The following is a 14,766-nucleotide window of genomic DNA, read 5'->3' as shown; positions in this document are numbered from 1 at the left end:
CTCATCCAAAGCATCATATATACTAGATCCAATCACTTAATTTAAAAAGTTATTTCTGAGAACACTAAGGAGCACAGTTCTACTTTGATTTAAAAAATCTGATTAAAAATTCAATATATGTAAACACTACTTTAAAATGTTTCAGGAAACAATATTAAGACATACTCATGGCCAGGAAGTCTTCCCTGATAGCTCAGTTGGTAAAGAATCTGCCTGAATGCAGGAGACCCCACTTCAATTGCTGGGTAAGGAAGATCCGCTGGAGAAGGGATAGGCTACCCACTCCAGTATTCCTGGGCTTCCCTTGTGGTTCAGCTGGCAAAGAATCTGCCTGCAGTGTGGGGGACCTGGGTTCAAGCCCTGGTTGGGAAGATCCCCTGGAGAAGGAAAAGGCTATCCTCTCCAGTATTCTCGCCTGGAGAATTCCATGGGCTGTATAGTCCATGTTTGTTATGTTGTGCTAAAAATATGTGGTCTTACAGTACTGACTTTGTCTACTGTTGTAATTCACATTTTCAATATTTTCTTTTTTTCCAGCCTTAAGAGACAATAGAATCGAGCTGGTTCGGGCTTCCTGGCATGAACTGAGTATCAGCGTCAGTGATGTCTCTCTGTCTGATGAAGGACAGTACACCTGTTCTTTATTTACAATGCCTGTCAAAACTTCCAAGGCCTATCTCACGGTCCTGGGTAAGTACAAGGGACTAACACTATGTGATCACAAGCCAGAGAGATGTGTACAGATATAGTAACATGATTCAGTAACAAATCTACACTTTGAGGATTATCAAAAGGCTTTTTAAAAAATCACTCAGTCATTTCCCCCATTTCTCAAATAGGTACAAAGAGGTGTAAAGGTCTGTATGACTTCCCAAGAGCACACAGCCATTTTGTTTCTTAACCAGGGACAGATAACAGGTTTTTTTATTTTTCAGCTAAGTTCCTTTTTGTCAAATCAGCTCTTTAGTGGATGTATGGTGATTCTGTTATAAAGCGATAGAATAATGAGCATAATGAAATCAATGTGTCTATGTGTACTCATCCATCTTATCATCAGTCACCTGATAGGCTTCTCCTAATATTTTTTGACTTCCAAATATGACCCCTTTGTATATCTAAGTGCATTTAAATGACCCTGACATTTCTATTTGAATTCTTGCTTTTTAACTTTGTACTTTTCTAGATTGCTAAATGAAATGAAATTAAGTTGCTTGTGTACCCAGTTTGCAAGTTCTGTGTTTTTATTCTGTAAGTATTGGGCCATTTTTCTAAAGGTTATGGTGACATCAGAAAGCAATACATTCATAGCGTTTCTGGGGAAATAAAGTTGCAGCTCAGAGCTCTGTGATTCCACAGACGTCAGTGGCCCAATCAACTGAAATTGCTGCAGTTCTTTGAAACACACCTGTGTACTGAACAAGTTAAGGAATTTAAAGATTGATTTTTTTTTTTTGCCTCAGCTTGCCTTACTTTCTTTGATAGATAAAGGCATAACACTGTATTTAAAGTAACTAACGCATGCTGGGTTTTTTGTTTTTTTGTTTTTTTTCGGTTGAGAATATTAAAGTTAATTCAGTTAGTGAATTGGTTTTATGCATAGGATATGAAATATGCTTCTTTGCAAGTACCACTGGGACGATTGTATAAAAATCTTCACAAGTTTGCCACTAAGGACAAAATATACCCACTAAATGGAGTATTTCAGGATAGCAACTTGAGACCCCAAGAAATAGGCAATTGCCTACTTTCAGTTTATTAAATGGTGTGTAACATATATATTTTTTAAAGCAGTATGAAGGTGAACAGAAAAAAATAAAGCTAGCCAGCTAATGAAATATGTTGATTTGTCATTTATCTTTATTGTTCTTGTTGTTCTTTTAGTTTGCATTTCTTTTATTAGTGACTTCCAACATTCTTACATTTTATTCTTTTCAAACTGAATTAAATAGTACAATAAAGAAGCTTTCAGCCTGCTTTTATTACTGAACACTTTTAGAAGAAATTTTAATAAATCTCTATCATGACAGCAGAATATTATGGTCTCCAAAATGTGTAACATTCTATTATTTAAGTCATCCATGTCTATCTCTGCATATTAGCCATCTGTTTATTCACTGCATGATTTGGACTAGAAAAGGTAATAAGTGGCTAGCATTAACTAGAATTAAAAATAATACATACCATGTTCCACAAAACTATAATTGTATCTCTAATACAAATGACATCAAGAGACAGTCTTTCCCTCAGAAGAATCAGAAAAATAAGTATAGTTGCAATTATTGATGAATCCCTTATTCCAAAATGCATTTTCTAGAAAAATGTACACAGAGGAAAACAATATCTTTTAAGCTCTAAGAATTATGAAATCAGGAAAGAAAGGTGCTATTTTGGTTAAATCACAGTTTCCTAAAGAATGAAGAAATACGGTTTGCAGATTTTTTTTTTCCCCCTGATGCAAGCAATCTCCCTTCTTAAATACACACGGCGGTAAATCATAGGATACATTGAACATTTGTTTTTAAGATTTACAATGAGTATTTTTGCTGGTAAATTTTAATTAAAAAGAACTACTTGGAATTAAGTGCATTTTAAATGCTTTCTGGATAATATGCACACATACGCATATTTATACAGACACATACATATGTGTTTGTATGTATGTATGTTCTTGTTGTTGTTGAGTCACTAAGTCATGTCTGACTCTTCTGTGACCCCATGGACTGTAGCCCACCGGGCTCCTCCTTCATGGGATTCTCCAGGTAACAGTATTGGAGTGGGTTGCCATTTCTTTTTCCAGTATGTGTGTGTGTATATATACATGATATATATATATATCATATATAATATCTATATATCTATATTATATATTTTAAGTAACTTATTTTATTATATAGCAGTTTTTTATTATGTTTTATTTTTCTTGACTGAAGTTATTGTTGAACACCCAGTTTAGCTTGTTTGCGAAAGTAATAGTCATGAAAACAAATCAGCATTGGAGATTAATGTTCATTTCATCCATTTGCCTAAATTTCAGGTGTTCCTGAGAAACCTCAAATTAGTGGATTTTCATCCCCAGTTATGGAGGGAGACTTGATGCAGCTGACTTGTAAAACATCTGGTAGTAAACCTGCAGCTGATATAAGATGGTTCAAAAACGACAAAGAGATTAAAGGTAAGGACTGGGGGGAAGTCTCCTAATCCATATTAATGTGTTGAAACTAGCATGAAATGTTAGATCCACAGAGTTTTACATTTCCTTTTTCAAATGTAGTCAGTTTCTGATTAACTGTAATTTAAACCAGATTTACCTTAAATTGGGTAATTTTACAAGGTATGTGAATACCATTTCTGTGTGCTCCATTTTTCTCTGATGTAAAACAGTTTAAAAATGATATATATCTAGAGGGAAAGTTGGGGAAATAAATGAGTCAATTTATACAAAAGCCACATAGATTTGTGCTTGACAATAGTAAGGGCTAAGTATTTGTTAGATGTGACCATTTTACAACTCATCTGTAGTAGATTATAGACAGAGAAATTCCATGAATTATTTCTTCAACTTTTTGGTTCTGAAAATACAAATTTCTGAGAATAAAACTAGCTAAACATCCATAAATTTGTTTTTCGGTAGTTCTCACAGAGGGCAAAAAATGTACTTGTCTCAGTAAAAATGCCTAGAAATGTAAATGTTAACCATAGTTCTGCTTTTTCATACCCTTAAACATACACACACACGCATACACACACTCTTTTAAGGTGGAATACGTTTACAGAGGAGATGACTATTAAGGTTAGTAGTGATTTTTCTTTTTTACCCCACATGCAGATATCTTGGACCTGAAATCATATGTCTGTTAAAACCCAAGTATCAGTTCAGGTCAGTCACTCGGTCGTTTCTGACTCTGTTACCCCATGGACGCCAGGCTTCCCTGTCCATCACCAATTCCTGGAGCTTCTTTTTAAACCCAAGTATAAAAATCACCTGGGCTTCCCTGATAGCTCAGTTGGTAAAGAATGCATCTGCAATGCTGGAGACCCCAGTTGGATTCCTGGGTCGGGAAGATCCACTGGAGATGGGATAGGCTATCCACTCCAGTATTCTTGGGCTTCCCTTGTGGTTCAGTGGTAAAGAATCCGCCTGCAACACAGGAGACCTGGGTTTGATCCCTGGGTTGGGAAGATCCCCTGGGGAAGAGAAAGGGTACTCTCTCCAGTATTCTGGCTTGAGAATTCCATGAACTGTATAGTGCAGGGAGTTGCAAACAGTTGGACATGACCGAGTGACTTTCACTTTAATAAAATCATCTATTATGCTTGTTGAAAACGTTTCCTATTTATATAGCAATATGTATTATTCTCAAGGTAACCTCAGTTCAGTTCAGCCTCAGTCGAGTAGGACTCTTTGTGACCCCATGGACTGCAGCACACCAGGCTTCCCTGTCAACCAACTCCCAAAGCTTGCTCAAACTCATGTCCATTGAATCAGTGATATCATCCAACCAGCTTATTCTCCGTAGTTCCCTTCTCCTGCCTTCAATCTTTCCCAGCATCAGGGTCTTTTCCAGTGAGTCAGTTCTTCACATCAGGTGGCCAAAATATTGGAGCTTCAGCTTCAGCATCAGTCCTTTCAATTAGTATTCAGGACTGATTTCCTTTAGGATGGACTGGTTTGATCCCCTTACAGTCCAAGGTACTCTCGAAAGTATTCTCCAACACCACAATTCCTTCTAGGAGATAGGTTTATGCAAACCATTCTGATTAACTTGCAATTCATATATTTTACTTGGACAGGAAGGTCTAACGGATAAAATTGTCTATAGTATTAGGTTGGCCAAAAGGCTTATTCAGGTTTTTCCATAATTCTTGCCTCTTTTCTATTTTAGTTATTCTTTCTCTCTATGTATATATTTTTCCCCAAACAAGGAACTATCTGTAATTTATCCATAATCACTGTCTTGGCTGTAAAACTTTTAGTAAATACATTTTATTGGACTAAATTTAGAGAAATACAAGCACCCAATTCACAAGTCAGATACACCACTTTGCTAAATTAAACTTGCTCTTATAGTCTGCCAGGGCTCAGTACCATTCATTCTAATTCTATCCTTAGGGTTTATTTGTTTAGGTATGTGTGTTAAATGTCTGGTCTTGATTAGACCTTTTCTAAATGAACCCTCCAGAGTTATCTTAGTATGACAAGGCTCTAATCCAGCCACTTTTTCTGCATAAGCATTTCTGATTGAAAGCCCTAACCTAGAGGATAAGTTTAAAATCTGATTTCTTTGGCCTATAAGAAAGCTCCAGGCAGTGAATTCTTACAAATCAGATATTTTTCTATGTCAAAGACTCAGTTTATGCTAGAATGTTCTTAAATACTCTCCTTTAGTTAAATTATTACCTACATGCATCCTTTTCTGAATTCTGACATTAAATTAGTTAGTGAATTAGTCAGCTTCTCCTAATTTCTTACCATTTTATTTGTGTTTTAGATAAATATAGCCTCAGGGAAATCAGAGACTAACATACTAATCATTAATATTGACTGATTGTTTTTAACATTGTAGCCTTATGAGAAATGCATGGTATTTTCATAAAAATATTTCTATAAAATATCTTAATTTTTGACAAATTTGGCATCTGCTCTGAATACTGGATTTGGTCATAGACTAAGTAGAGAGAGGACTTTTGTTTATATATAAAAACATGAAATTTTGATCTTATAAGCACCATAGTCCAAAATCATCTGAATCAAGGCTAGAATGAAAATCAAGACAAAACAGTATAACAGAATCAGCATATGGCTCTAAGCTTGGTTCAGAAGTACTGAAGCTTTCTTTCTCCTTTTCTCACCAGTGCATGGCCATTAATAGAGCATTTGTTGTTCCTATACTTGGAGAAGGCAATGGCACCCCACTCCAGTACTCTTGCCTGGAAAATCCCATGGATGGAGGAGCCTGGAAGGCTGCAGTCCATGGGGTCACTGAGGGTCTGACATGACTGAGTGACTTCACTTTCACTTTTCACTTTCATGCATTGGAGAAAGAAATGGCAACCCACTCCAGTGTTCTTGCCTGGAGAATCCCAGGGACAGGGGAGCCTGGTGGGCTGCCGTCTATGGGGTTTCACAGAGTCAGACACGACTGAAGCGACTTAGCAGCAGCAGCATACTTGCATTTGTTTATGTAGCTTTTTATTTGTTTATGACTCTTCTTTTGCATGCTTAGATAGTTTGTCTGCACAATGATAGAGTGACCTTCCTGAGTCCTCTAAGCTGTTTGAATAGGAGTATAGGCAAATTATGCTGCATGCAGTACGTGATACAGAATGTACATTCTTTACTACTCCTTGCTCTCTACCTGGGAAATGAAAATATACTCTAAAATCCGTCAGCAGACATGTCTCCCTAAAAGGAGTGTTCCATCCTTATCTTGTACTCTTGTCTTTTCAGAAATCAGAATTTGACTTCCTATTACCATATAGCAGTTTTTACTACAATATCACTTGAAACATTTTATAAAGACACTTCCTAGTGTAAAGAATGGGAATAGAGAGGCTAATCAAACCTAGCTAAATTCAATTCAATAAGAAATTGTTAAAATATCTCCCAACTAGAATTATGGCACATGAGTGAATATCCAGCTAAAGAAAACAAGAACTTTGACCTGGAGATGTTTAAGATGTCTTTGGTATGATAAAACCAGATATAAGAAATATTTTCCTATAAATAGGAATGTGTAGCATCATGTACAATAAATCTCAAAGTAGCTATATTGTCAGGGGAAAGGATTATTTTCCATATGTTTTAACTAAACATTGACCAGTTCAACATATTGACACTGTGTTAAATTTCAAATTCTATTTAATAGAGTTATGAGCTTTGAAAGTGACTTCTGATTTCAGTTCAGTTCAGTTTAGTCGCTCAGTCATGTCTGACTCTTTGCAACCCCATGAATCGCAGCACGCCAGGCCTCTCTGTCCATCACCAACTCCCGGAGTTCACTCAAACTCACGTCCATCGAGTCAGTGATGCCATCCAGCCATCTCATCCTCTGTCGTCCCCTTCTCCTCCTGCTCCCAATCCCTCCCAGCATCAGAGTCTTTTCCAATGAGTCAACTCTTTGCATGAGGTAGCCAAAGTACTGGAGTTTCAGCTTTCGCATCATTCCTTCCAAAGAAATCCCAGGGCTGATCTCCTTCAGAATGGACTGGTTGGATCTCCTTGTAGTCCAAGGGACTCTCAAGAGTCTTCTCCAACACAGCAGTTCAAAAGCATCAAATCTTCGATGCTTTCTTCACAGTCCAACTCTCACATCCATACATGACCACAGGAAAAACCATAGCCTTGACTAGATGGACCTTTATTGGCAAAGTAATGTCTCTGTTTTTGAATATGCTGTCTAGGTTGGTCATAACTTTCTTTCTGAGGAGTAAGCGTCTTTTAATTTCGTGGCTGCAATCACCGTCTGCAGTGATTTTGGAGCCCAAAAAAATAAAGTCTGACACTGTTTCCACTGTTTCCCCATCTATTTGCCATGAAGTGATGGGACTGGATACCATGATCTTAGTTTTCTGAGTGTTGAGCTTTAAGCCAACTTTTTCACTCTCCTCTTTCACTTTCATCAAGGGGCTTTTCAGTTCCTCTTCACTTTTTGCCATAAGGGTGGTGTCATCCGCATATCTGAGGTTATTGACATTTCTCCTTGCAATCTTGATTCCAGCTTGTGTTTCTTCCAGTCCAGCGTTTCTCATGATGTACCTGCACAGAAGTTAAATAAGCAGGATGACAATATACAGCCTTGACACACTCCTTTTCCTATTTGGAACCAGTCTGTTGTTCCATGTCCAGTTCTAACTGTTGCTTCCTGACCTGCATATAGGTTTTTCAAGAGGCCGGTCTGGTGGTCTGATTTCAGGAGGAGTCATTTTTCTATACATTGTTTTGCCATTATTCTTTATCATATGAATTTAATTACCAAGTTTCTAGAGGAAAGTTGTTTCACATTCTTAGCTGATCACATTTTTTGGCCAGGGTATTTCCATATTAGATTCTAGAGCCATGGTCCTTAAACTGTAGCAGGTACCATCATTACCTCCAGGGCCTGTTAAATCTCAGGTTATAGGGGTCTGACTCCAGTTTTTCTAATTGAGTAGGACTGGGTTGGAACCCAAGAATGTATATGTTAAGCAGTGTGTTGAATTTGTGAGTGGTGTTGTGTGTTGAATTTGTGAGTGGTGATGATGATCCTGTTTGGGGGCCACATTGCTATAAAGAACATAATGTTCAGTATCATATAGAAGTATCAGTAACATATAGAAGTCTTGCCTCTGTCTTTGAACTTTAGTTTCTCAGCCAGTAAATGAGAATTATAAAACTTGCCTCAAAGTGCTATTGTAGGGATTCTATACAAACCAACTTGTATGACAAAACTTGACACTGTATTAAAAACCAGAGACATCACTTTGCCCACAAAGCTTCATATAGTTAAAGCTTTGGTTTTTCCAGTAGTCATGTATGGATTTGCAAATTGGACCATAAAGGAGGCTGAGTGCCAAAGAACTGATGCTTTCAAACTATGCTGCTGGAGAAGACTCTTGAGAGAAGGGACTCTCCTTCTGCAAGGGTGGACAGCAAGGAGATCAAACCAGTCAATACTAAAGGAAATTAACTCTGAATATTCACTGGAAGGACTAATGTTGAAGCCAAAGCTCTAATACTTTGACCATCTGATGCAAAGAGCCAACTCATTGGAAAAGACCCTGATGCTGGGAAAGACTGAGGGTAGGAGGAGAAGGGGACGACAGTGAATGAGATGGTTGGATGCATCACCGACTCACTGGGCATGAGTCTGAGAAAACTCTGGGAGAGAGTGAAGGCACAGAGAGACCTGGCATGCTGCAGTGCAGGGGGTCACAGAAAGTGGGACATGACTTAGTGACTGAAGAACAATGATATGTATAAAGTATTTTCATAGTATAAGGAATCACTGCATATAGTTTAGATATTATTGTTATTATTACTATCATTATTATTACTACCTTGAGCAAACCATGATTGATGAGCTCTAACCATCTCTGAATTAGTCCTTGAAATATAACCAAAACAGAATTACTCCTTTAAGGTATTCATTTTGGGAGGATGGACATGTAAGCATAAAATCTAAAAGCATAGTAATAGAATTATGAACTGGCTACTTTTTGTACAAAACAAGAAGCAGAAACAAGCTGTACTTTGTGGTAGAGGGAAAGACAAGTGTTTATTGATGCATATTGGTACTCAGTAAATATTTGTTAAATAAGTGGATCTTAAGGGATGAATGGGATTCACCATATGGTTTGTGGGTAAAAGTAGATGGTAGAGCATTCTAAAGAAAAGAACTGTGTCTTTATGGAGAGTAAAAAGAATTTGATTGTTTGAAGGAACTGAAACTTTCTGTGATACAGACATGAGAGGTAAATGGGAAGATAGGGAACAGTTAAATCATGGATATTTTATTCCAGATTGAGGAGTTTGAAGTTTATTTTGTAGGCAGTGATGAGACATTTTCTGCCATATGCTTTGAACAGTGGAATGAACAAGCATAATTTTCTTCTAACTGTTTTTCCTCCCCATAAGTCTGACTCAGAAATCCTTTGGTGCCTCTGGGCAGCTCTGTATGCAAAACTGCAGGGAGTTTCACTGTAGCTTTTAACCTTCTGTGGAGTTTTGAAATCTGAATATTTGTCATTTAGTATAGGGGAAAAAATGTGTATTGCTTTCCTAAATCTGTCAGCATCCTGGGAACTTATATAAACTTTCCATTCCATGTATAAGTTTAGTAAATTGTAATTTGAGAAGTTGTCATCATAAAATCTTAAGATTTTCTTTTACAGCCAACTAGCTTTTTCCTGAATGTGTTAGGCAGAATTCTATCAGAACCCTCAGTGACCCACATTTTTGTATAATCTTTTCCCTTGGAATGTAGAAAGAACTTGTGAATACATGCTATATCATTGCCTTGATCATGTCACCTTACATGGCAAAAGGGATTTTACAGATATAATTATGGGTCCTTTTTGAGTTCATCAAAGGGAGATTATCAAGGGAAGCCCAACATAATAAGGTAAGACCTTTATAAAAGAATGGAAAATCAGACATTCTCCTCCCGGCCTAAAAGACCGCAAATTGTTATGTGTGAACTGACTGTAGGGGCCATGTGACAAAGAACTGTGGGTGACCTCGGAGCTGAAAGTTGTTCCTAAATGACAGGTAGTAAGAAAATGGAGACCTTGGACATACAACATCAAGAAAGTAAATTTGCCAACAATCAGTAAGTTTGTAGAGGATTTGAAACCTAGATGGGAATCACAGCCTCAGCCAAAACCATGATTTCAACCTGGTGACACTGGGAAGAGGATCACATTAAGTTCTATCTGGACTCATCGTCCATAAATATTGTGAGATAATAATATTGTTTTATGACACTAAACTCATCATAATTTATTGTGCATCAATAACAGGAAGCTGATATCTAGAAAGGCAGAATGATTTTGCATAGTCGTATATTTGACAAAGACTGAGCTTGAATATTCTGATTCTAAGACCCAGTACTTGAGTCTGGGAAGAAAGCGGAAGGCTCGAAGAATATTTAAGGGACATTTCAAGTACGAACTAATATGGCTCTAAAATAATGGATGACATGAAATTTTTTAAATGGATGGATTTAAGAGAGAAGACAAATTTCAGGTGAACTTGGTGAATGAATCTGGGAGATGAAGCAAGGATCAGAGACAACAAAATTTGGGTGCCTGAGTGACTTTGTTAGTGCACATGTGGAAATAAGGCATTAGGAGAAATTCCTTCAGAAATAAATGATAATATGTTTATAATTTGAGGTTGAAATAACTATATAAAATCTAAAACTTAAGCTTAGCAGGCTTTTGGAGTTAGGTGATTTATTATTAAGAAGGGAAATTTTACAATACAAAGGTCTACCATCTCCTAATACAGGACATTTTTAGTTTAAGCCTTTTTAAATAATCACCCTTTGTCTGTGCAGCACATTCCCAACAAAAACCCACTCAGCTCATTCTGACCCTGAGAATCGTGTCATGCTGTAACCCGCATATCCAAGTTCAACTTTGTGGGGAGTCACTGAAGCTTGTCAGTTCCTGATAGTATTGTCTGCATCTTCAAGTGTTATTTTACTTATTAAACAACATTTGTTTCAAATGTTGGACCATCAAGTTTAAGCTGATTTCAGCTGTGTTTCCCTGAGTGAACAGGAATTTTGACATACACTTTAAATGTTAATCAAAAATAATGTCACAGCTCATTTTCAAGTTGGCTACATATAGTGTAATTGTACTATAAACTACTCAGTAAATAATTTTTCAGCATTTGGAAACATGAGAGTAAATTTCTGAAAGCTGTGTTTCTCAAAAGATAGCCTCAAAACAGCTTAGAATTAGAATCACCTGAGGTACAGTTAGAAAATGCAGATTCTTGGTCTCAATGAAGACTTTTAAAATCAGAATTCCTGTTGTCAAGCCCAGAAGTGCTAATATTTATGAAGTACCTCTGGCTCAGCTGGTAAAGAATCCACCTGCAATGAGGGAAACCTGGGTTCAATCCCTGGGTTGGGAAGATCCCCTGGAGAAGAGAAAGGCTATCCACTCCAGTATTCTGGCCTGGAGAATTCCATGGACTATCCATGGGGTCGCAAAGACTCGGGCATGACTGAGTGACTTTCACTTCTCTTCTATTGATCCTTAGACTCACTATAGTTTAAGAATGCATTAGATTAGAAACCAGCTAGCCAAACATTAACCGATAGTTAAAGAAAGAAAGAGAGGAGACCTAATCCATAAGTTTAGAAAATGATTTGATATTCTGTGTTCTTTATGGATCTGTCCTTAGAAGGAGATTCTCTAAAACTAAATCAAAAATGTACTTTAGTGCTTCAGCATTCCTGAGAATAACTGTAAAAGTTCCATTAGCCAATATCTTAGCAATATTATTTGGCTGGATGATTTTTAAAATTTGTGTTTCTTGCTTTGAACTCTGTGGACTCTACTTTGAGGAATGATAGGCTATATATTTAATTTAAATACTCTCTCTGGTATTGTAAAACTAGTTTGGGCCTAATGCTTCATTTAATGTCAGTTGCACAAAACCTTAATTTAAATGAGTGAAATATTAACATATTATACAGAGATTGTGAATTCCCTGGAGCTAAACACAAAAGAAAATAAAAGGGAGATATCTGTGTCCCCTGAGTTTAAAGCTCCTGTATCATGCAGGATACAGATTAATTACAAGTGTTGTCATTTAAACTTACAGTGTACACCATTCAGTTCAGTTCCTTTCAGTTGCTCACTTGTGTCCAGCTATTTGCGACCCCGTGGACTGCAGCACGCCAGGCCAGGTCCCTGTCCATCACCAACTCCCAGGGCTTGCTCACACTCATGTCCATCAAGTCTGTGATGCCGTCCAACAATCTTATCCTCTGTTGTCCCCTTCTCCTCCTACCTTCAATCTTTCCCAGCATCAGGGTCTTTCCCAGTGAGTCAGCTCTTTCCATCAGGTGGCCAAAGTATTGGAATTTCAGCTTCAGCATCAGTCCTTCCAATGAATAGTCAAGGTTGATTTCCTTTAAGATTGATTGATTTGATCTCCCTGCTGTTCATGGGACTCTCAAGAGTCTTCTCCAACACCACAATTCAGAAACATCAATTCTTTGGTTCTCAGCTTTCTTTATAGTCCAACTCTTACATCCATATGTGACTACTGGAAAAACCATAGCCTTGACTAGATGGACCTTTGTCAACACAGTCATACCTCTGCTTTTTAATATGCTGTCTAGGTTGTTCATAGCTTTTCTTCCAAGGAGCAAGCATCTTTTAATTTCATGGCTGCAGTCACCACCTGCAGTGACTTTGGAGCCCGAGAAAATAAAGTCTGTCACTGCTTCCATAGATCAATGGATTTTTTAGTTTTTTGTTTGTTTGTTTAAATTTACCACTTTGAAAGTGTCCTTACCATGTAAATCTGGATCATTCTGGACCCCATATTAAATCAGAAAAAGAAATAGCATTTGTAATACCTGTAAGTGAGGCATGTGTGTGTACATACAACTTTGGGTTTTCTAAACACTGTTGAATATACTAGCTCAAGATTCTCAAGATATAATGAGAAACATAAGACATCTTTATGGAAAGAGATAAAACAATTGTTTAATCTGAGTGTGAATAGCTAATAAAAGCAAATGATAACCAACAATCTTTGAGAAACATTTCCTTTTTAAAGTTTCTTATTTTTTAAAAGCAACTGTTGAGATATAATTGAAAAAAAAGCAATCCGCACATATTTTAAGTGTACATTTTAGTATATTTTCACCATGATTAAGATAGTGAACATATTCCTCATCTACAAAAGTTTGTTCATACACATTAATAATTCCTTCCTGCTGATCTTCTTTGTCCACTGCTCCCCCCACCTCATCTCACTTCCAGGAAACCACTATTCTACTTTATGCGATTATAGATTATGTTCTCTAGAATTTTATATAAATCAAGTCAATAGTATACACTCTTCTTTGATTTATTTCTCTCAGAATAAATATTCTGAGATTCATCCATATTGCATATAAAAAAGCTTTTGTGTGTTACTGATAGGTATTCTATTGTATGCATCTGTACTACAGTTTGTTTATCCATTTATCTGGTATAGACATTTAGGTTGTTTACAGTTTGGAGCCATTGCAATAAAGCTGCTATGAACATTTAGATATAAGTATTTGTATTTAGCTCTACTTTTACTTCTCGGGTAAAAATCTAGGAGTAGAATGGCTGAGTCATATAGCAGACACATGTTTAATTTTTAAAGGCATTTCCAAACTATTTTGCAAAGTGGTTGTACTACTTCATAAAGTCCAAATTCTAAGTTGTATTATTATTATTTTTTTTACTATTATGAATCATGCTTTGGTATATGTAAGATGTTTCTGCCTAATCCAAGATCAGAAAGAATTATTTCCATAAATTTTATATTTTTAGGTTTTGTATGTAATTTGAGAGCTTTTATATTTTCAATGCCCTTGTCTTTTACTTCTCTCAGCTATATTATTTCTAGGTCAGTTTCAAGAGATTGACTGATCTCATTATAGATAATATTTCCCGCTTCTTTGAATGCAGACTTGTTTTTGACTGGATTAGGGACATTAAAATGTTCACCTTTCTGATGCGACTCTTAAGTTTTGTTCTGGTTAAGTAACTTAGAGTTTAATGCTTTCAGAAGTGAATATTTTAGTTCCTCAGTCGTATCCAGCTCTTCGTAACCCCATGGACAATAGCCTGCTAGGCTCCTCTATCCATGGAATTCTCCAAGCAAAAATACTAGAGTGGGTACCCATTCCCTTCTCCAAGGGATCTTCCTGACCCAGGGATCGAACCCAGGTCTCCTGCACTGCAGGTATCCATCTTTACTGTCTGAACCACCAGGGAAGCCCTTTCAGAGCATCCTTTAAATTTCTTAAGAGGGACAGAGCAGCTTTTATTGTAATAATTACTTAAATCCCATTGTTGTTGTTCAGTTGCTAAGTTGTGTCTAACTCTTTGTGACCCGAAGCACTGCAGCACACCAAGATACCCTGTCCTTCAGTATTTCCCGGAGTTTGCGCAAACTCATGTCCATTGAGTTGATGATGCCATCCAACCATTTTATCCTCTGTCACCCCTTTCTCCTCATGCCCTCAATATTTCCCAGCGTCAGAGTCTTTCCCAATGAGT

The 14,766-nt window shown here is 37.0% G+C and overlaps 1 protein-coding gene across 1 annotated transcript in view; it reads left to right on the top strand.

Annotated features, from left to right (window-relative positions):
* Positions 1 to 14,766, top strand: part of CADM2 (cell adhesion molecule 2) — a 294,605-nt gene that overhangs the window by 91,767 nt on the left and 188,072 nt on the right. Inside the window, exons 3-4 of the mRNA XM_040265860.1 lie at positions 538 to 690; positions 3,035 to 3,172. Of these exons, the coding sequence (XP_040121794.1) occupies positions 538 to 690; positions 3,035 to 3,172 (291 nt within the window). The remainder of the gene's footprint in view (positions 1 to 537; positions 691 to 3,034; positions 3,173 to 14,766) is intronic.

Source organism: Oryx dammah, unplaced genomic scaffold, assembly GCF_014754425.2.
Source record: "Oryx dammah isolate SB20612 unplaced genomic scaffold, SCBI_Odam_1.1 HiC_scaffold_2, whole genome shotgun sequence".
In the NCBI taxonomy this organism is placed as follows: domain Eukaryota; kingdom Metazoa; phylum Chordata; class Mammalia; order Artiodactyla; family Bovidae; genus Oryx; species Oryx dammah.
This window is presented reverse-complemented; position numbering and strand designations above follow the sequence as displayed.